This window comes from Drosophila simulans, chromosome 2L (assembly GCF_016746395.2).
Source record: "Drosophila simulans strain w501 chromosome 2L, Prin_Dsim_3.1, whole genome shotgun sequence".
NCBI classification, from domain to species: domain Eukaryota; kingdom Metazoa; phylum Arthropoda; class Insecta; order Diptera; family Drosophilidae; genus Drosophila; species Drosophila simulans.
Window position 1 is genome coordinate 16,027,479 of NC_052520.2, and position 19,027 is coordinate 16,046,505.

Consider the following 19,027-nt stretch of genomic DNA (forward strand, 5'->3'; position numbering starts at 1 on the left):
CCCAGTATTATGAATTCGCTTTTCGCCGTTAAAATTCGCTCAGGTTCTGTGAGTTCGTTTTTCGCCGCTTGAATTTGCCTTTCGTTAAAATTGGTTTCCAATCTTTTTAGCAAAGACTCAACCCACAACAGTGCAAACAGAGTGACCAGCTAGCGAAAATACCCTAAAATGATTAGGTCGCAAAAAAAACACTATCGCCTGAAACCATTTTCATAATATTTACCGTCGCACTGCAATAAATTATTTCTAATCGAATCTCCAGTTAATCGGCATTTTGAAGCACAAGAAGCACTTCTCCAATCCATCGAAAGCCGGAGAATGTAAAGATGTTAAATTACATCAAGAGGCACGCCAGTGAGTTAAAGAAATTAAAGAAATTTCGCTGCTGTTTTCACCCAACTCCCCTTCCCCGCTTCTTCTTCATCCCCTCTTCCTCTTCTGTTGACACCAATTACATTTGTTTTTTGTTGATTTATTTAGGCCGACGTCGCAGCAGCCAAGATGCCACGGATGCCATTTGTGGCCAAATGCCAGCGTATGATGTGGACACCACCGACGCCGCTGGAGCTGGTGATGCAGCCATGGCTCACAAACGCCACTCGCTGCGCTCCACAACCAGTTTCTGCGACGAAGTGTTCCTAGAAGCGGAGGAGGAGGGCGGCGTGGGAACCACGGGAGGAGTAGGAGGAGGCGGTGGAGGAGCCCCCTCCGATGGCATCAGTCTCGCCAGCAACGATGGTAATTACCTCATTGCCCATTGTTCAATTGCTCATCACGTTGGCACCTTTGAATGTGAAATGATTGGCAAATCGCAGCTCCATTCTCGACTGCCCATGATAAAATGTAGATAACATTATTGCTAATAAGGAATATTTCCACATATGGACATGTGTGCCTACTTAATTTAAATCATGATATAAGAAACTGACTTAATCAGTGCCATTTATGCTTGGATACACGCATCCCTATAACCAATCAACAGAAAATCTCAATACTTTTGCTTTCTTCCCAGACATTTTCACCTACAACTCACGCCTCTCCATGAATCTCGCTTCCATCGTCAACGATCCGAACTGCCTGAGCTTCTTTGTTCAGTATCTGGACACCCGACAGGCCCTGCCGCTGATCAAATTCTACTTGGACATTGAGAACTTTAAGCGGGCGGCGCTGACGCAAGAGAAGGAGGAACCGGAGGAGGCTCCTCGGATGGCGATGGAACAATCTTCTCCGCACAAAGATGACAAAGATGTACCTGAATTGAAGACGCTGTGCGATCTGTCAATGCGCAAACCCCTCACAGACGACGAGAAGAGCCGCATCTATGCGGAGACCAACAAGCAGCTGAATAGGCAAAAGTCTGGAACGGAAAGTGTGATGAACTACGAGCTGTCGCGGGCCAGCATCAGCGATGCCATTGCCATATACCAAAAGTATCTGATAGTGAACGCCAGCCTGCAAGTGGAGCTGCCCATCGTCATCCTCGCGCATATATCGCTGCTCCTTTGCGGTAGGGATAAGTCCGAGTGCAGCAAACCAATCCCGGCTAGCTGCTTTGACGAAGCAAGGGAGTTTGTGCTGGAGCAGCTGGAGCGGGATCATGTGCAGGGATTTCTACAGAGCGGCTACTACTCCACATACTGTCTGGAGTTGATCGAGGGCGGCTCTGTAAATATCTACGACGTCTTGAACAGCGAACTGGCTTTGTTCTACTTCACCGAGTACCTGGAGCAGCGACAAGAGCGGGAATGCCTGGAGTTCTGGATCACCGCCATTAACTTCCGCAAGAGCTTTGCTTCCGGCGATGAGAAGGAGGAGGATCGCAAGGCTGCGCAAAGCGATGCCATGATCATATACGACAAATACTTCTCCCTCCAGTCCGAGTGCCGTCTGTGGATGTCCCAGAAGCTGCGCTCACGAGTGGAACAAGCGATCTGTGCTCCGAATGAGCAGTGGCAAGCCTTCGACTTGGCCCTCTTGGTGACGGCCAAGTATCTGGAGCAAAAGTATTTCGCTGACTTTCTAAAGTCGCACATCTTCGATAACTACGTGAACGAACTGAAGGTCAAGAGAGGTTTGTTTGGATATATTAAATTCTGTGTCACTTTGTTGCACTAACATAAGCTTACTTTTCATTATTCAGATAATTCCACAACTCATCCGAATCTCCAGCACAAGCTGAGCTTGCGCAGAGCTGGCAAGTCCTCCAATGCCCAACAGCAGCGACATCGAAAAACTCTATCCATGTCAGACTGCACGCACATTTCGCAGCACAACACACTGCTGGCTTCCATGGATCAAGCGCCGTCCAAAACAGCGCTAAATCATCAGTCGGGAAATCTGAACATCGATGCTAGGCAGCTAACGAATCCCCAACTTTTGTGGCAGCGTCCTGTGGGCGCACTGAAATTCGGTTTTGTTAACTCCTTGGGACGCTACGAGCGGGACTTTGAGGCCGTGGACGCAGTGGCTCTGAAATCGCAGCCGTGGTCACTGAGCGTCAGCGGAAGCAAGCTGAAAAATGCCATGCGGAAGCTGGTGAACCTGCCGGAGGACAATGTGCAAGAGGAGATAGCTTGGCAGGTGGCCGAGATGATTGTCCGGGATGTTACGAGTGTCACTCTCAGTGACAACAAGACTCCTCCGCTGGCCTGATGTGCTTTACCATTACGGAATTTACTTCATACTTATTCTCATTGTTTTACAAATTACTCTTTTTGCGCCGAAATCAAAGCGAGAATCAATCTCCCCGACATGTGCACAAAAAAGAAGTCGCAACAGAAGCTCTCTATTAATCTCCCCTTATGTACAAATTGTGTTGAACAAATCAAATAACTTATACTTTAACTTATTTTAATTATTGCTATGGGCTTTGAAAGCGCCTTATTAACTAAACTATCGCTCGCTCATTTGTTATTTACAGCAACAGAACGCAAAACTCAAATATGAAACAGAAGCTAAGTTACTTCATTCCGTTTTAATATGTTTAAACAATTGTATTACATAATGTATATGAATATTTTTGCATACTGATGATACACACTACCAAGAAAGATTTATTGTTATGAATAAACTTTTTCAGTAACCACATAGGCTCAATGCAATTACTTTATATTTCTACATAACAATCCGATTTGGATTTATCTGTCACTACAATACAAAATGTCGACGGAGACAGAGACGCAGGAAAACCAGATCAATCTATTGTTGGTGAAAATGGAGGCACTGGAGAAGGAACTTGAGCGCACGGAGCAGCAGCAGGAGCCGCCCAGTGGGAATCCGGAGGAGCAAGTCCGCAAGCTCAGGGCTCACAATTTGCGGGTCAAATATCTGAATACTCAGCGTCGTCGCATCCTGCGCCAGTTGCAGGGCACGATGCTGCAGTATGCGACCCTCGAGGAACGTTTGCACAGACTCGGCGAACTTGTGCTCATTGCAGAGCTCCATTCGGGTGTGAAGAAAATCAATCAGCGTCTGGACAAGATGGTGGAGGACTCAAAGTGCTCCATTTGCCTATTTCCCTGGACGGAAAATGGAATACATCGGCTGGTCTCGCTCCGTTGCGGCCATTTGTTTGGCAGCAGCTGCATCCACATGGCCATACGGCGCAACCATCGCTGCCCCATCTGCCGGCGACGGGCTCGCCACTTCCACGTGCGCAGGATCTACAGTCCGAGCTTATTGTCTCATTAATTCGACCATCTCAATTTTTGCGTTCTCATTGAAGTTTTCATATGTATGTAAAAACGTTCTTTTATGGTTGATGTTTGTTCAAAATTCAAGTAAAAACATGAAACACCTTAACTATAAACTATTTTTCTTATAAAAATGTTAATATTATATTTATAGTAAAAGATGATGCATCATATACTATCATTTATTATTGATATTCTATTAACATCATATAACATAGTTTCACATTTTCACTTTCTCTTTAAACTCTCTCTTGGGAAAACTGAAGCTAGACTGGATTTGAACTAGGCCACATTATCCACGGGCAGCGATTCGCCCGATTCACTGAACCAACGCAGGATGCGCAACATCGTTTTGGCGGAGTATAGGCAAAATGGATATTCGTTGTAGCACAGCTCCGTGCTGCCTCTCAAGGCCAATCCTCGACTGAAGGCGCGTCCAATCTTGGCCGGAGCCAGCTCCAGCGATGACTCCAAATAATCCATGAGCAGCTCAGCCTCCGGAACTTTCGCTTCCGCTCCGGACATCAGTTGGCATATCAAGGATTGCAGGCACTCGAAGGGATCTCTCGACAGGATCCTCTTCCAATCGACGGCAGGTGGTGGCCTGTGATCCGCGCCTCCACCTCTGCCACCTCCACCCGAATCTTGGGTCCTTCGCACCCAACCGAGTTCGTGATTCAGACTGGCCTCTCTCCTGCTCCGGAATAAATTTAGCGCACCGCTGGCCTGTTGGATGGGTGCAATAACCTGTTGGATTGGCTGAGCGGCCATTCCGGCTAGTTGGGTTATTCCGCGAATGGGTCGGATCTTCACCCAATCCTGGGCGAGCAGATGCATCATGTACATGGCTCCCAGACCGGTGGCGGCTAAGAGCACAATTCTACGGGTTGGTTTAAAGTAAGAACTGTATTTAAGTTTATTAAAATCATTTGGTTTTAAAAACAATATAAATTTCTTCACATGTTACCAAATTTTTATTTCAATGTTAGTTTAGTAAATTAGTTTAAGCACGCACAGTACAAGTTTAACAAACTTAAAAATTTTATAGTGTGTAGATCCTTGTTTGCCACTTTGCCACTCCGCTCACCTGAAACCCATTCCTTAGACTTAATTGCAGTCCTGTCACGTCTTCGCAGCTCGGGCGCCAGTCTTCAAATGGGCGAGATCCGCGAGTGTGGCGCCGTGTTAAAGCCCCAATTGGATGCCAAAAATCGATGGCAGCTCCACTTTGATCGACTGAAACGGCAAGATCGCAAACCCGAAGCCCCGATCCGCGATCCCCAGAAACCGGAACCAGCGGCCATATCATCAAAACAAAGTCCATCCCGCAGCTTTCCGCAATGGCGATGGCGATGACATAATAGCCTCATCCAGTCGAGTTGTCCAGGCAGCTCCTCCTCCTCCGTCTCCTTTTCTCTTCGCCAACATCTCCATTTGTTTTCCCTTTCATTTGGAGCAAACGGGTTTTTGGTATTTGCGTTTTCGCGGTTTTCTTAACGCAACAAGTTTTCCTTGACTTTGGCGGCGTTGGTGATCCAGTGGTTTTGGTGGCGTTGTCCATGACCATTAAAGTCGGCGGTTAGCGGCAATTTGGCGCCGAGGAAAATGCAGTTGAACCATCCACAAGGCAGTGGGTCAGACGGGTGAAGATTTGGGTCTTTAAGGCTAAAGGGAAATGGATCGAGTTAAGGATCTTATGCAATAGTGACTCAGCGAAATTCAAAGTTGAAACAATGTATGTTAGATAAAAAGAAATTTCGAAATTTGTAGTTCTTATATAATAATAATCATATTCCATCATGTAAGAGGGTATGCTAGAGTATCCTATATGTTATATGAAAGTCTTTCCGACCGTATAAAGTATATATATTCTTGATCAAGTCTGTTTTCTATTCGTTTGGGAATCTTGTATCTTTCGAACTATAGAAGCTATCGATATAGCCTAAGAATTTTAGGTTTTCTTGCAGCAGCTCACACTTGCTAAGTAATGGGTATCTGATAGTCAAGACACTTGAAAGTTGCATTCGCGCTTGTTTTAATTTGGGGAATGTCAAATGAATACTGCTTAAAATCAACAAACTTTTATGAAGTTTTAGCTATTTTGGACTTATATTAAGCATTTTTTCCAGTACGATTACTAATGATTAACCACATATTCAAAATCAAGCCAAGAACAATTACCCATACTTTTTTTCGCAACCCATTTTTCTCAACTATAAACACGAGATAACTTTAAAACGACAAATCAAACATGAGGAAAAGCTTTTTCACAAGACCTCTATAAAAGCGACGCCCAACCAACCGAGCGGATTCAGTCGATTTGAGTGAACGTCAGGAGCGGGATCGAACTCTGGACGAAGTCACCAGGAAGCAGTGGATAGCTTACCAACCCGAAAGTCCAGCTCGCAACTCCAGCCAAGATTGCGTAACTGGTAGAAAGTGAAAGCAGAAACATGTTTTATGCGGTCATCTGGATTTTCTGTGCCACTCTGTTGGCCATCTTGTTCGGAGGAGTTCGGAAGCCCAAGCGGTTTCCGCCAGGACCTGTCTGGTATCCCATTGTGGGTAGCGCCCTGCAGGTCTCCCAACTTCGCTGTCGCCTTGGCATGTTGTGCAAGGTAATCGACGTGTTTGCCAGGCAGTATGTGAATCCCTATGGCTTCTTTGGCCTCAAGATTGGCAAGGATAAGGTGGTGATAGCCTATACGAACGATGCCATCAGTGAAATGATGACCAACGAAGATATTGACGGCCGTCCCGATGGCATATTCTATCGCCTGAGAACCTTCAATTCCCGATTGGGCGTGCTTCTAACGGACGGCGAGATGTGGGTGGAGCAGCGTAGATTTATTCTGAGGCATCTGAAGAACTTTGGCTTTGCTAGAAGTGGCATGATGGATATAGTGCACAATGAGGCCACCTGTTTGCTGCAGGACTTGAAGGACAAGGTGCTGAAGTCAGGAGGAAAGCAGACGAGGATTGAAATGCACGACCTAACGAGTGTTTATGTACTGAACACTCTCTGGTGCATGCTGAGTGGTAGAAGATACGAGCCTGGTTCTCCGGAGATTACGGAGCTGCTGGAGACCTTCTTTGAGCTCTTCAAAAACATCGACATGGTGGGCGCTCTTTTCAGTCACTTTCCGCTGCTCCGATTCATAGCTCCCAATTTCTCCGGCTACAATGGTTTCGTGGAGAGTCACAGATCCTTGTATACGTTCATGAGCAAGGAGATCGAGCTGCATCGCTTGACTTATAAGAACTACGACGAACCGAGGGATCTGATGGATTCGTATCTTCGTGCCCAGGACGAGGGTAACGATGAGAAGGGCATGTTCAGCGATGAGAGTCTCTTGGCCATTTGCTTGGATATGTTCTTGGCTGGGTCCGAGACCACCAACAAGAGCCTGGGCTTCTGTTTCATGCACTTGGTGCTGCAGCCTGAAATCCAGGAGAGAGCCTTCCAGGAGATCAAGGAGGTAGTGGGTCTGGAGCGCATACCCGAGTGGTCCCGCGACCGCACCAAGTTGCCCTACTGCGAGGCTATCACCTTGGAGGCGGTCAGGATGTTCATGCTCCACACTTTCGGCATACCGCATCGAGCTGTCTGCGATACTCGATTGTCGGGATATGAAATTCCAAAGGACACCATGGTCATTGCCTGTTTCAGGGGAATGCTGATCAACCCAGTCGACTTTCCCGATCCAGAGTCATTCAATCCGGATAGATACCTCTTCGATGGCCATCTGAAACTACCTGAGGCCTTTAATCCCTTTGGGTTCGGACGACATCGCTGCATGGGTGACTTGTTGGGGCGACAGAATCTGTTTATGTTCACGACCACAGTGCTCCAAAACTTTAAGATGGTGGCCATTCCTGGCCAGGTGCCGGAGGAGGTACCGCTCGAGGGAGCCACCGCTGCTGTGAAGCCATATGACATCATGTTGGTGGCTAGAGAGCAGTAATAAGGATTAAGGCTTCTTTCACGTAATGCTTTCAAACTTACCTCGACACGGAATAAGGTTAACAATATCACTAAAATATCCTGCATCTTCCGTTTAAATCGATATGTATGTTATGTTATCGATTGGCTGAAATAAGAATTTTCAATTAAAGCCCCTGGCACTTTCTTCACGTTCAATAAAATATAAATCAGTATATATTACACAATTCTCGTTTACATTGTCTAATTAAACATTTAATTATCAATAGCATTATAATAATTATTGTTCATCTGGTTGTTGATTTGTAGTCTACGAAGTTTTCACTTAGTTCAATTCCACTCGGTTACTGAGCGATTCCAACAGAAGCATTTCATTATGCAGTATACACAAAAGAATGAATGAATATACAAAAATCTAGCGTACAAATAAATATTGCCACACAAATCATCAGTTACACAATGGATTATAATGTATAATGCGAATGGGATTTGGCTTTCTCCTCATTTGTTTGTTATTTAAAGCTATTTGTTTATATGCATACGCTATTGTTAATGGAAAACAATTGTTGCTCCTTCGCCTCGACATCTACATACGTATATAGTTATTTAAAAATTGTAATTTGTGATCTGTTTTCGTTTTGCTTAGTTTTTTTTTCACGATTTTTCCTTTATAATTCTCACTCTGATCCTGCCGCTAGACACTGGGCTTACATGATCTAGATTTGTGTATAAATATATATATATGCTCGTGTTCGTGTATATAATATTTGTAAAACTCACAAAGCAAGCCAGCCAATTGCCGAAAAAACATTCAACTTAGCTGCATTTCCAAGCACTTCTATTCGTAAAGTAAATCTGCATTTTGATTCGCGAAACTTAAGTATCTGCACCCGTGTGAATGTGGTGATATTTATATATATATATATATTCGAATAATATAAAAGTGGGTTGAATTACATTTAATGGTTGGTTGCTGCTGCACAAAACTTTCTTGGTCCGTGATTCCCAACGAGCGAGAGGAAGAGTATGATTATTAATAACATCGATTGGTTAGGACTTAAAATTGTGACGATATGAAATAAATAAAAACGAGTGGGATAGGTCAAGGTCGATGGTCGCCAAACCTTTGGGCAATTTAAGCAATTTTTGACATAGAAATTAATTGTCTAATATCATACTTTTGGTTTAGTTATCGCGAAAGCCAATCAAATGTTTCAGATCTTAACATTTGACTATCAAAATATTTGCAAAAGATGCTAAGGTTTATTTTAAGTATGCATTTGGTTTAGAGACTTTTTAGCTTATTATATGTTTGCACAATGCTTGTGGATTATCGTTCGGAATCGAAATAGTAAACTGTTAAGCTGATACTAGGCCTGTAATCCGTATTTCAAAATGTCTTATATTAACCATAGGTTTTCTCTCAAGTTAATCGACCCATTAGGGCTAGGATATGTTCAGTTCAAAAGTTTAGAATCTAACGGGCGACTAGCAGCATTCGAAATTTGCGCAACGTCAAACTGTGGGAAGCTGACAAAGCTCCATTCTCCCTTCCTTCATGTTACTCACATTGACTAAAACCTAATGAAATTCCCTAAATCATTGCACCATCATTCTCTCTGATTCAGATTTTCCGCCTATCAATTTCTTCGCAATCCGAAGGTGGGCAACTGATGGGCACAGCAGCAGGCCACCACGTACAAGATGCCAAAAAAGAAGTTCAGCTTGGCTGTTTGCCGAGGCACCAGGTGCATCGTCTGTTCGTTGCGGAAACGCTTCTCAATCTGGAACGCTTGCGGCAGGGTTACCAGCGGCAGCAGGAACCACAGGGAGTACTTCAAGCCGAAGATGAAGAATAATGAGTAGGGTGCGAAGAGCAGCATGGCATACAGAACGTGCGATGCTGTGCGGCCTATCAAAATGGCGAGCGTTACGATTCCAGCCCGGCGATCGTTGTCCGCATCCCTTGTGTTGTTGCTGTGCAGGATGGCCTCCGTGTTGAGGGCCAAAGGAATCGCATAGCCCATTGTCGTCCAGTCCACATGACCCGTTTGCGACATGAAGGCGAATAGCACCGAGATGGGTCCAAAGAGTATCAGTATAACCAGATCTCCCAGAGCAATATACTTGAAACCAATGCCTCCGGTGTACAGGAAGCTCGAGGACAATCCCCCGAAGTAGATCAGTGCCAGGTGCTCCATTTTCGCCGGACTGAGCACAGCCAGCAACACAAAACCTCCACAGCCAGCCATGTACAGAATGGCGCCCAGCGATACCACCTGCAAATGAACAAAAATATTTATTATTTATAAATGTGGTGATGATTAAATATGTTGTCATTCCAGTAATTTCTGCATATTCCTCTTAAATTTCATTATAAAATAAATAAATAAAATCAACTGAGAGAATGGTCCTAAAAATTTAAAAGTATTATTGTTTGACTAGTCTCTAATATATTTGCCCTTGATTTAAATTAGTACCTTGCTAATTGCTAGCAATTATTGATATTGTTTTCTCTTCCAAAATGGTTTATGATTTCGGCACGTTTTTTCTGAACGTATATAAAAATAATTTAATTTCTAAATGGTACACACATAAATTGACTGCATTTTTAAACTTTTTAGGTGTTTTAAATTGTTTTTGGGTAATTTAAAAAGACAATTCGAGAAATATTTGCTTTGCCGCCGACAAATTGAAATTTAAAAATCACGTTTTGCCATTAAATATTTAGAAGTGTTCGCGAGTTTCTTTGCATATAATTTGAATTTTCGGAATATTGTTTTTGCAAATTAACAATTTTGGTGAACACGTCAGAAAAATCGAAAAATGTTTAAAATAATTTAGTTTTGATTAATGTAAGGAATACACCAATTTGTTGAAAATCATAAATTGAATTTGAACTTGTTTGAAGTTTTAGTTTCCAAAGAGTAGAAGTAAGCTTTCCGGCACTTAAATACGCTCTACAGACGGATCTGCGCTCTATTGGCTTAATTGATCCATCCGTTCGATTGCTCACCTCATCCTTGGTGAGTATGTGATCCACCAGCGTGCGGTCGTCGGCTTTCTGCTTGTCAATGCCCTTGATGAAGTCGAAGTAGGTGTTAACGACGTTGCCGGCGCAGTGGACGGTGACCACGGTGAAGGCGGTGAGAAAGAAGGTGGCCAGCGAAAACTCCTCCGCCCACTGGGAGCGGTAGGCCAGGGCTGAGCCGAGCAGCGTTGGAACCAGACTGGCGGACAGCGACCAGGGACGCAGAGCTAGGAGATAGGTTTTCAGTTTCATAAACGTTCCGGATGTGGATGGGTGTCCTGTTAGTCGTCCCCTTAGTGCTACTCCGGCACCTGCACCTGCTGCACGAGCTCCAGCGACGGCTTCCACCTCCTCACCGTCCTCTGTCTTGGTCTTGCCATTCCTGGACAAGTTGCCGTTGGGCAACAGCTGGCTGCTTGTGGCCATGGCAAGCGGCACGGGTTAACTGGCACTTTGCGGTGGAGCGAAACGAAACTAGCCGCCAGGTATTCGTATTCGTCGGATTGTTTGACCTTGGTCACCTCCTCTCCAGAATTTGTTTACAATAGCTTAAATATTCTATTGTAGCTCCTTGGATGCCGGCACATGCGCTGCCTGCTCTCGATAATCGCTAATATTGTATACACAGCATCTTGCCAGTGGGGAATATATGCGGATATGTATATTATCAGCGGGGGGTGGAGGGCTCAGGTGGTCGGGGTCCCGAAACCACGAAATTTCACCCGTGCAGCTCCCAGTTTCTCACGCTCTCTCTCGCTGCCTCTCTCTCTTTTTTCCTCGACCGGTGCGAGGATCGTTCTTCCCGTATCCTCTCCTTTTCCGGCTGCGTCTTTGCTTTCGGCTACCGATTCCGGGCTGGTGGATTCGGGCGCGAATCGATTTGGCTGCGCTTTTACTCTTAGTTATTTTAATCAAACAAATCAACTGTCACGTCACGTCAGCGCAAAAACGAAAGAAGGTTACACTTTTTCGTTGAAGATGGCAACGCCGTATTGCATGTGCAGCCCTGCCTATTCCTACAGTTTTTACTTCAATTTCATAAATGAAACTGGTTGAGGTAATAAGTAATATATATTTACCGCCGCATTTAACTTAATTTTTTGTATGTTTCGCAAAACAAAATGTGGGTTTTAAATATTTAAGTAATTATCGTTATCAACGCCTTTCAATGTTATTAGTAGTTTAAGTAGCTTACCAAAATGTTACTATGTATGCAAAAGATTTGCAGAAATGAATAAAAAATAAAATTCACTTAAGCCCGTGAAACTAATTTAATCATAATTGATATTTTCGATTCACAAGCTAAAGTTACGACTGTACCGTTGCAGCCCTGGTCCCAATCATAGTTTCGTTTCACAAGCCAGAGATACGACTGTACCGTTGCAGCCCTGGTCCCAATCAGCTGATACGAATTTAAAGCAAAACTTTCGAGCAATTATTTGTTGATTTTTTTAAAGTCGAAATAAAACATGGACTATAATATCCACAAAATTTGCCGAGTTTGCCTGGAGGAACTACATCCTGTAACTTCAATATATAGCACGGATTTTGCTATGATGCCCTCCGTAATGTTGATGCAATGCGCTAAAATAAGAGTGGGTTCTAAAAACAAAATATTTCAATGTTAATTGGCATATGCAAATTGTTTTAGGTTTTCAAAACCGATGGTCTACCTTCGGTGATCTGCAACAACTGTATTTACCGGCTGGGAGTTGCCTTCCACTTCAAGCAGGAATGCGAAAACAGTGATCTCCGGCTACGGCAATACCTGGGCATTCTGGAGTCCTGGCGCCAGGATGCGGCCACCAACACGGATTTTGTGGAGAAGCCGTTGCTTCCGCAGCGCGACAGCGATGAGGAGGAACCGGTGGATGCCAAAGTGAGCAAAAGGCGGTCGCGGTATCAAAGAAAGCCGCCAGAAGAGCACAAAAAACGGGGGCCCAAACCTGTGCCAAAGATGCCTCACACCTGCTACGAGTGCCACAAAAGCTTCAAGTGCATTGCCCAATTAACACAGCATATAAGAACACATACGGGCGAGAAACCCTACCAATGCAGCTTTTGCATCCAGAGATTCGCCCAGAAGTACAATCTAAAAGTGCACGAAAGAACGCACACGGGCGACAAGCCTTTTCAGTGTGAGATCTGCTCCAAGCAGTTTTCCGCGTTGGGCAATTTCCAGGCGCACCAGAAGATTCACTTAGGAGTGCGTGATCAGGTATGCTCGCTATGTCAGAAAGGTTTCTACACTGCCGGGGATCTCTCCAAGCACATGATAACCCATACGGGCATCAAAAACCATCACTGCGATGTCTGCGGCAAGGCTTTCAGCAGGCGAAGAGATATGCGGACGCATAAATTGAAGCTTCATCCTCTGGAGTCCAGTACAAACCATGATATAGTGGACGATGATGACGATGAGGCTATAGACACGGATCCCGTGGGTCTGGACACCCTCGATCACGCCCACTTCAAGTGCCCGGATTGCGACAAGGCATTTGATACGGCGGACAGCCTAAGTCTCCATTTCCGCACACATGCGGCGAATAATAATCTACTGAATTTGCCGTTGCCTCCTGCACCGCCCATGTCGCATCACTACCATCACGATGCACTGCATCATCTCGGCCCACCGAATCCCGCCACACAAATGGGAATGGCTGCAATGGCTCACATGCTGGCTCCGCCGCCGCCTCCACCGCCAACGCCAAGTGAAGGACGTTACACTATGCTACACCATACGGCAGCGCAAAGACTACATTACTAGAGTATTACTACGAATATTTATCTTAATCATAATTATTGTTTTAGATTATGCTTTGATATTGAACACTTTTATTTAGTTTGTCTATATAAAATGGAATATTTTGTCATGTTTGCTTTTATATCTTTACAATAAATACATGTAGAAATTTGGCAAGCACAGCTTCTATAAAGATTATTACTTAAATGCAAGAACTAAAATCACTAAAAACTCCTCGCGCATACTTGTCGCATGCGCTCGTCGATATAAAAATGTCATTGTTGTATAAACTAAGCTTGATTTGTGTTTTCTGTAGGTAAAAATTGTAGTATCTCAATATTGGTTTGTTTGGTATTGGTATGCATCGTTGGTATCGGCTTGATCCAGTTTGAATATGTATATAAAAAGCTCAAAAATCAATCAGAGAACTATCATAAAATATTGCTTTTGACAACGGCCCGGATTGATTGATCCCAGAGATCGAAACCTCTCTACTTGAGCTTGGCTTTCAGCCACTCCTCGGTGAGTTCGTCTAGTTCGCGTATCTCGTAGACGCGTGTGAGATCTACTTCGCGCTGAAGGGCGCTCTTCGTGCAGGCGTACATCATCTGCAATTCGATCTGAAATAGATAATAGAGAGTTATAAATTATAGTATATATTTGAGTATTGCTAAACTCCCACCTGGCTATCCCTGGGTGTGTAGAATATGAAGCACATTGGGTACGAAATGCGCTGATCGTCATGCACCATCTTATACGTATAGATGACATATCGGGGCTGGTGTCCTGGCAATGTGTCCTGGAGCTCGTCCACCGAAATATCGTCGATGAACTCGTCCAGCACCACCGTTTGCTTCTCCCGGTCGACTTTCACTGCAAGGGACAATGGAGTGGTCATACAAACTACATACATATGTTACCATGACAATCAAGGCTTACATATCAAAGCCGCATTATTTTTGCTCTTGCTGAAGCGAAACTTCTTCAATTCCTCCAGAACTTCGTTGCTTATGTCGCATATCTGGTTATCACTCTGTATGAAATCGATATAATTGATTAATGAATTGGAATCCCCAAAGTTATCTGCAAACAACAATCGTCGATTGAAAAACAAAAACACGCCCACACTCTATTAGTCATGTTTTCATTTTGGTAATTGATTTTCGACCTTTTATGCACTTCTTACCATAACTTTAGCACTGAAGTTTTGGATGCGATCTGTAAAATGGTCTGCACTACAGAATTTTTGGCAGTTAATTGTGGGTGTGCAATATCACTTGTTCTTAAGGAATCGTTTAAATACTGTCGTTTATTCTGAGTTTTGTTTTGTTGTTCCTGCAGTGAGACCGTTCACTGAACGCCGAATAAAATTCTGTGCTGCATCAAAAATATAGTGAAGTGTTGTTAAACGACGTTTCTGATAAATTAAAAAATAATAACAATATTTGTTAAACGTTTTTTCTTAACGGTAACATTGGAATTATTTACGGACATTATTAAAAATAATGGAAATTCACTTTTTTTTTAGTTTAGTATCAGAAAGCTGTATGTTCTAAATGTATTAAAAAATTCAATTTTTTATAGTAATTAAAAATCGTTCGTATACGATATATGGATCATACTTGTCTTCTCTAGTGGCTGATGGACTCTAAAAAAAGCACCGTTACTTTAGGGTTGTTACGGCACCGTGTTTTCAACTTAACGTTTAATTGCTGAGCACTAACTTATAAATAGTTAATACTATTATTTATGTGCTTAATGTCGTAGCTACGATGAGCTTGAGTTTATATGAGGGCAACATCCTAAATTCCTGCTGGAAAGCAGGAGTCCGCAAGCCGCGGAAATCGGCGTTTGCGCCACTCGATCAAAATGAGATCGCAGATGTGGATGTAGTCGCCTGCTGGTAATTAAATATTAAATATAATGAATTGTTTCAATAAACAAGTAATTTATCTACATTTCAGCAAGCAAATCACCGAATTAATTGAGGAAAATGCATTAAGAAATCGCCAGGAGCGATCCAAAGTTTTGGACACAAGAAACAGGCAAAATGTTATTTTCAAGGACATTTCCCGCTTGGTTTTCGGAGTTACGGATATTTTTAGATGCCAAGTGGATCTACTTTTGGGTAAGTATTACTACGTAACATTACTACGTGTAATGTTACTACGTAACATTGACATATAATCACGAATTCTTATAGGAGATACGAAGGTATTACTTGATCAATGTACACGTACCAACTTGGATTACGTTCTCACCACCACAAAATCCGTAATGGTCAACAAATCTGAGATTCGAATCCAACGCAAACGAAAGCGGGTGATCACCAAGAAATCTAAAGTAACAGTATCAAAACGACCCAGACTGCAGGAATCGGAACTGTTGGATGAAATCTCACAGGAATACTACGAGCAGATGCTATCCGAATGCCAGATGTGGCATTCGGAGTGCACACAACAGGTGGTGGAGGACCTGGACGAGGTTGGTCGCCAAGATACTGTTGGACTTCTTCCTTATATGATTTCATTTTTCGCCAACAGTCTATTGAACTACCTCGGAGCTGCACGCAGTCAAAATCGTATCATTCCATTACAATCACCGAAGAGATTGAACTTCCCGAAGATCATAGCTTAATTATGCCATCAAATGGTTTTGGCGAAGCCGAGGGTGCGGACTTAACCATTTTTCAAGAGCTTTACCCCAAAGACGGCACAAGGGACTCACGTAAGAAATTCTCGATTCAATTGAAAATGTAATAAACCATTATTTTGTATTATAGTAAAGCGTCGTTCAATAGCTCAGGATCCAACTGACATCTTACCGGATAAAATGCCTAGATTGGATGATTGGGATGTTTTCCAAGCTGACAATGCTATCATGACACAAATCTTTCCGCATAACATTGAACCAGCTGAAGTAACTCAAATAGTTTGTGAACCGTCGTTGCCCTCAGTTATAAATTCTTTTGAAGAAATAACATTTAGCAAGCCGAAGAATAAGAAAAGAAAGCTTATAGTAGACAAACGTATTGAATACACTCGAAAGCAGCTGGTGAAGCATAGACAGAAATATATGGAAGATTACATTTCAAGGGAAGTGATAGTGCCAAAACCATCGGATTTGCCGAAACCCCCCAAGGAACTTCTGTGTAAACTGCATAGCAAGTAGGACCTTTATTCATTTTGTTATTTAAAACTTTTTAATTTTTCGATGTAGTGTAAGTTTTACAGCTCTTCATAGCTCCGGCCCGAAGCTCAGTAATGAAGAAATGGAATTCGAGGCTGAAAACACACTGAGAACCATATTTGGCCGCGAGTTTACCGAGAATCTTTCGAAGGAGATATTTGTACGACCACCTCAGGCTACAAAATGTGGAAATAAAGAGGCACATATCTATCAGCCCGAACCACTTGAAGTGGAAGACTGTGTGCAACCTCAACTCCAGCAGCCTGATGATGTTAATCAAAATTATTATAATAACGAAATAAATGAGCACGGCATATACTGTGAGGATAATCATGCATGTGAGTTCAGCCAATGTTTAGAAGATGCTATCGCAAATAAAATATAATCTCATTGCAGATACCTACAGCGTAATGATGAGTCTTTTAAGCATTTGGCGTAATAATCCCAAAATCACGGGAATCGATGCCATTTATTTTATGAAAACGTTTGATGGTCGCATCAAGGTTTCGTTAGCCTTTCTCCATTTGTTGTGTGAGTTCGAAAAGAACAAAATGTGTGTTGGAAATAACGTATAACTTGAACTTTCAGATCTTGTTCGAGACCGTTTTATAGAGATATCAAAGCGAGCTAATTCGCTGGAAATGCACCAGATTACTCTTGGCAAAGAGTCCACTAAGCTAATTGACAATCTTATGCTGAGTGAGAATCTGTGAATATTTTTAGATAGTTTTTTTCAAGATTATCAAACTCATTTTGTAGTTGATATGTTGTCGACGATCTTCTAGATTTTTGTTGTTTTGTTTTCTGTTGTTACTATTGTGTTATCGTAGCTATAAGTTGAGCCAATCTCTAAACTAGGTGGCTTTAATCTACTCTTTCTCCATACGAACGTATGGTATAATTGAGCAACGATGTCCTGGATAAATCGTTTCATTTCAAGAATATAAGAATTCTATAGATGTAACTTGTTGCTGTCTATCAAAAATGTTCTTTTTCGTATTAGCTTTCAAAGTTGCGTTGTACCCATTAAAAGTCGTTAGCTATCTTTGTTACTATTACGTTATCGTAGCTATAATTCATTAACATTTGGAGTAATTCTCTAAACCGTAATTGTTGTCTTTCTTACAAAATCTCAATTTCTCTGACAACACCAAAAAATAAACAAGTTACAAAAACAAAGGAATACAGAGTGTTTGGCACAATTGCTTAAATTCCGATCTGTTGGGCCAGACCCGAATAGATGTGCAGCGTGCAGAATCCAATGACGGCCGCCACCAGCGCTTTAACAGCCACTGTCAGCCAAGGTCCAATGGTCAGAATGTGGAGCATGCCCTCCAGCCAGACGCCTTTGAAGACAGTCACCGCCAGAAGCAGACTAACCAGCGGCTTTAATGCCTTGTTCAAATCGTGACGGGTGAAGAGCCAGATCAGGGTGGCCGTGGTGATGTGCTGCACCAGAAGCACGTTCGACTCCAGACACTTGAGTATGTAGATCCAGCTGAACTCGGTGCCTCGGGCACCCACCCAGAGCATGATACCTCGGGAAAGAATCACTTCGGCGGTGGCCCCTGCGGAAGTATACGAAAATAGTTAGTTTTTACTGAATCTTTGGGAGTTGTCATACATATATGGGTTGGGATATTAAAGGTTGACCAGGCATTGGCTCTTGTAACATTAATATATCTAAGCAGAGCTCTTTTCAATCTTTAAAAACCACCCTCATCATGAGTTTAATTAAGTTGGTTCGTTCAACCTACATCCAAGTCCAGCCGTAATGAGCTTTGAGTGGCCCTTGCCGGGTATGCGACTCAAGATTAGGGCGAATCCAAGCAGATCGGCAATGTCCATGCTGCAGCGTAGGATCTCCTGCAAACCAGAGAAACCACAACATGACCTCAATAATTGGGTTAAGGTAAACACAGATAAGCACACGCACCGCAAAGAAGTTGAACTCGCCGCTGGAGGATGGAGCGTCCGAGTAGAAGAATGTGGCCAGCACCAGCATCTTGACGAGCTGTGTGAATATATAAATGCCTCCCGCCTGCACGCACTTCCAGAAGGCTCCATATTCTGATCTGTGAATAAAAAATAAGCCGGGAAAGTTCACAAATAGTTTTTTATTGACCTGGTAGAGCTGCGGACTTGGCAGTCGGCAAATCACCAGAAACCAGGAGGAAACTCACAGGCCGGAGTATTTGTAGGTGAAATAGTACGGCGTCAGCAGGGCCACGCAATTTCCAAAGTGATACAGTGTCATTTTCTTTGATAAACTATGGCTATTTTATTTTGGCTTAATTAAGAGAAGAATTAAAAGTTGAAAAGAAAAAAACTAGCGTTGCTCGCCGTGGGTTATCGATATGTGCTTAACAGGGCTGACGGCATGCATGCAGACTATAAAAAACAAGCTAGTTTTTTAAGCAATATTTTAA

General features: G+C 43.1%; 9 protein-coding genes across 10 annotated transcripts; 5 read left to right on the forward strand and 4 right to left on the reverse strand.

Annotated features, from left to right (window-relative positions):
* Positions 1-162: 162 nt before the first annotated feature.
* Positions 163-3,087, forward strand: LOC6732494 (A-kinase anchor protein 10, mitochondrial). Its single transcript, XM_002079578.4, has 4 exons — positions 163-354; positions 481-738; positions 1,013-2,071; positions 2,141-3,087. The coding sequence occupies exons 1-4, from the start codon at positions 327-329 to the stop codon at positions 2,650-2,652; spliced, it is 1,857 nt and encodes a 618-aa protein (XP_002079614.1). The 5' UTR covers positions 163-326; the 3' UTR covers positions 2,653-3,087.
* Positions 3,088-3,125: 38 nt separating this feature from the next.
* On the forward strand, positions 3,126-3,801 carry LOC6732495 (E3 ubiquitin-protein ligase RNF4). Its single transcript, XM_002079579.3, has one exon. The coding sequence runs from the start codon at positions 3,160-3,162 to the stop codon at positions 3,688-3,690; it is 531 nt and encodes a 176-aa protein (XP_002079615.1). The 5' UTR covers positions 3,126-3,159; the 3' UTR covers positions 3,691-3,801.
* Positions 3,802-3,834: 33 nt separating this feature from the next.
* LOC6732496 lies at positions 3,835-5,884 on the reverse strand. Of its 2 annotated transcripts, none has more exons than XM_039298399.2 (2): positions 4,780-5,884; positions 3,835-4,596 (listed from the first exon to the last, which is right to left on the reverse strand). In XM_039298399.2, the coding sequence occupies exons 1-2, from the start codon at positions 4,788-4,790 to the stop codon at positions 3,975-3,977; spliced, it is 633 nt and encodes a 210-aa protein (XP_039154333.1). In that variant the 5' UTR covers positions 4,791-5,884; the 3' UTR covers positions 3,835-3,974. The 2 variants fall into 2 exon arrangements, with proteins under 2 accessions (XP_039154333.1, XP_002079616.1); XM_002079580.4 differs by having other exon boundaries at positions 3,835-4,572; positions 4,780-5,451.
* Positions 5,885-6,000: 116 nt separating this feature from the next.
* LOC6732497 (probable cytochrome P450 303a1) lies at positions 6,001-7,857 on the forward strand. The gene has a single exon (XM_002079581.4). The coding sequence runs from the start codon at positions 6,146-6,148 to the stop codon at positions 7,655-7,657; it is 1,512 nt and encodes a 503-aa protein (XP_002079617.1). The 5' UTR covers positions 6,001-6,145; the 3' UTR covers positions 7,658-7,857.
* On the reverse strand, positions 7,829-11,672 carry LOC6732498 (ubiA prenyltransferase domain-containing protein 1 homolog). The gene is made up of 2 exons (XM_002079582.4): positions 10,652-11,672; positions 7,829-9,914 (listed from the first exon to the last, which is right to left on the reverse strand). The coding sequence occupies exons 1-2, from the start codon at positions 11,090-11,092 to the stop codon at positions 9,276-9,278; spliced, it is 1,080 nt and encodes a 359-aa protein (XP_002079618.1). The 5' UTR covers positions 11,093-11,672; the 3' UTR covers positions 7,829-9,275.
* Positions 11,673-12,019: 347 nt separating this feature from the next.
* Positions 12,020-13,591, forward strand: LOC6732499 (zinc finger protein OZF). Its single transcript, XM_002079583.4, has 2 exons — positions 12,020-12,261; positions 12,318-13,591. The coding sequence occupies exons 1-2, from the start codon at positions 12,136-12,138 to the stop codon at positions 13,431-13,433; spliced, it is 1,242 nt and encodes a 413-aa protein (XP_002079619.1). The 5' UTR covers positions 12,020-12,135; the 3' UTR covers positions 13,434-13,591.
* Positions 13,479-14,804, reverse strand: LOC6732500 (glia maturation factor beta). The gene is made up of 4 exons (XM_002079584.4): positions 14,596-14,804; positions 14,349-14,442; positions 14,092-14,282; positions 13,479-14,029 (listed from the first exon to the last, which is right to left on the reverse strand). Exons 1-4 carry the CDS (start codon positions 14,596-14,598, stop codon positions 13,901-13,903), a joined length of 417 nt encoding a protein of 138 aa, XP_002079620.1. The 5' UTR covers positions 14,599-14,804; the 3' UTR covers positions 13,479-13,900.
* A 241-nt stretch (positions 14,805-15,045) lies between these two features.
* Positions 15,046-17,777, forward strand: LOC6732501. The gene is made up of 8 exons (XM_016180215.3): positions 15,046-15,312; positions 15,374-15,537; positions 15,613-15,893; positions 15,953-16,136; positions 16,192-16,576; positions 16,629-16,936; positions 16,995-17,129; positions 17,187-17,777. The coding sequence occupies exons 1-8, from the start codon at positions 15,182-15,184 to the stop codon at positions 17,309-17,311; spliced, it is 1,713 nt and encodes a 570-aa protein (XP_016025158.1). The 5' UTR covers positions 15,046-15,181; the 3' UTR covers positions 17,312-17,777.
* Positions 17,640-18,976, reverse strand: LOC6732502 (transmembrane protein 147). Its single transcript, XM_016178211.3, has 4 exons — positions 18,782-18,976; positions 18,535-18,673; positions 18,356-18,464; positions 17,640-18,166 (listed from the first exon to the last, which is right to left on the reverse strand). Exons 1-4 carry the CDS (start codon positions 18,853-18,855, stop codon positions 17,805-17,807), a joined length of 684 nt encoding a protein of 227 aa, XP_016025159.1. The 5' UTR covers positions 18,856-18,976; the 3' UTR covers positions 17,640-17,804.
* Between the last annotated feature and the right edge of the window lie 51 nt (positions 18,977-19,027).

Bases quoted from the DNA above. Each gene is read 5' to 3' on its own strand.
- LOC6732494 (XM_002079578.4), top strand. From the start codon at position 327: ATGTTAAATTACATCAAGAGGCACGCCA. The intron at 355-480 runs GTGAGTTAAAGA...TGATTTATTTAG, and splicing joins TTACATCAAGAGGCACGCCA to GCCGACGTCGCAGCAGCCAA. The intron at 739-1,012 runs GTAATTACCTCA...CTTTCTTCCCAG, and splicing joins CAGTCTCGCCAGCAACGATG to ACATTTTCACCTACAACTCA.
- LOC6732495 (XM_002079579.3), top strand. From the start codon at position 3,160: ATGTCGACGGAGACAGAGACGCAGGAAAACCAGATCAATCTATTGTTG.
- LOC6732497 (XM_002079581.4), top strand. From the start codon at position 6,146: ATGTTTTATGCGGTCATCTGGATTTTCTGTGCCACTCTGTTGGCCATC.
- LOC6732498 (XM_002079582.4), bottom strand. From the start codon at position 11,092: ATGGCCACAAGCAGCCAGCTGTTGCCCAACGGCAACTTGTCCAGGAAT. The intron at 9,915-10,651 runs GTGAGCAATCGA...GTTCATTTGCAG, and splicing joins ACATACTCACCAAGGATGAG to GTGGTATCGCTGGGCGCCAT.
- LOC6732499 (XM_002079583.4), top strand. From the start codon at position 12,136: ATGGACTATAATATCCACAAAATTTGCCGAGTTTGCCTGGAGGAACTA. The intron at 12,262-12,317 runs GTGGGTTCTAAA...AAATTGTTTTAG, and splicing joins TGCAATGCGCTAAAATAAGA to GTTTTCAAAACCGATGGTCT.
- LOC6732500 (XM_002079584.4), bottom strand. The intron at 14,283-14,348 runs GTAAGCCTTGAT...TGTCCCTTGCAG, and splicing joins AAATAATGCGGCTTTGATAT to TGAAAGTCGACCGGGAGAAG. The intron at 14,030-14,091 runs GTGGGAGTTTAG...TATCTATTTCAG, and splicing joins ACACACCCAGGGATAGCCAG to ATCGAATTGCAGATGATGTA.
- LOC6732501 (XM_016180215.3), top strand. From the start codon at position 15,182: ATGAGCTTGAGTTTATATGAGGGCAACATCCTAAATTCCTGCTGGAAA. The intron at 15,313-15,373 runs GTAATTAAATAT...TCTACATTTCAG, and splicing joins GTGGATGTAGTCGCCTGCTG to CAAGCAAATCACCGAATTAA. The intron at 17,130-17,186 runs GTGAGTTCGAAA...TTGAACTTTCAG, and splicing joins AGCCTTTCTCCATTTGTTGT to ATCTTGTTCGAGACCGTTTT.
- LOC6732502 (XM_016178211.3), bottom strand. From the start codon at position 18,855: ATGACACTGTATCACTTTGGAAATTGCGTGGCCCTGCTGACGCCGTAC. The intron at 18,674-18,781 runs GTGAGTTTCCTC...TTTTATTCACAG, and splicing joins ACCTACAAATACTCCGGCCT to ATCAGAATATGGAGCCTTCT. The intron at 18,167-18,355 runs GTAGGTTGAACG...ATACTTCCGCAG, and splicing joins CATTACGGCTGGACTTGGAT to GGGCCACCGCCGAAGTGATT.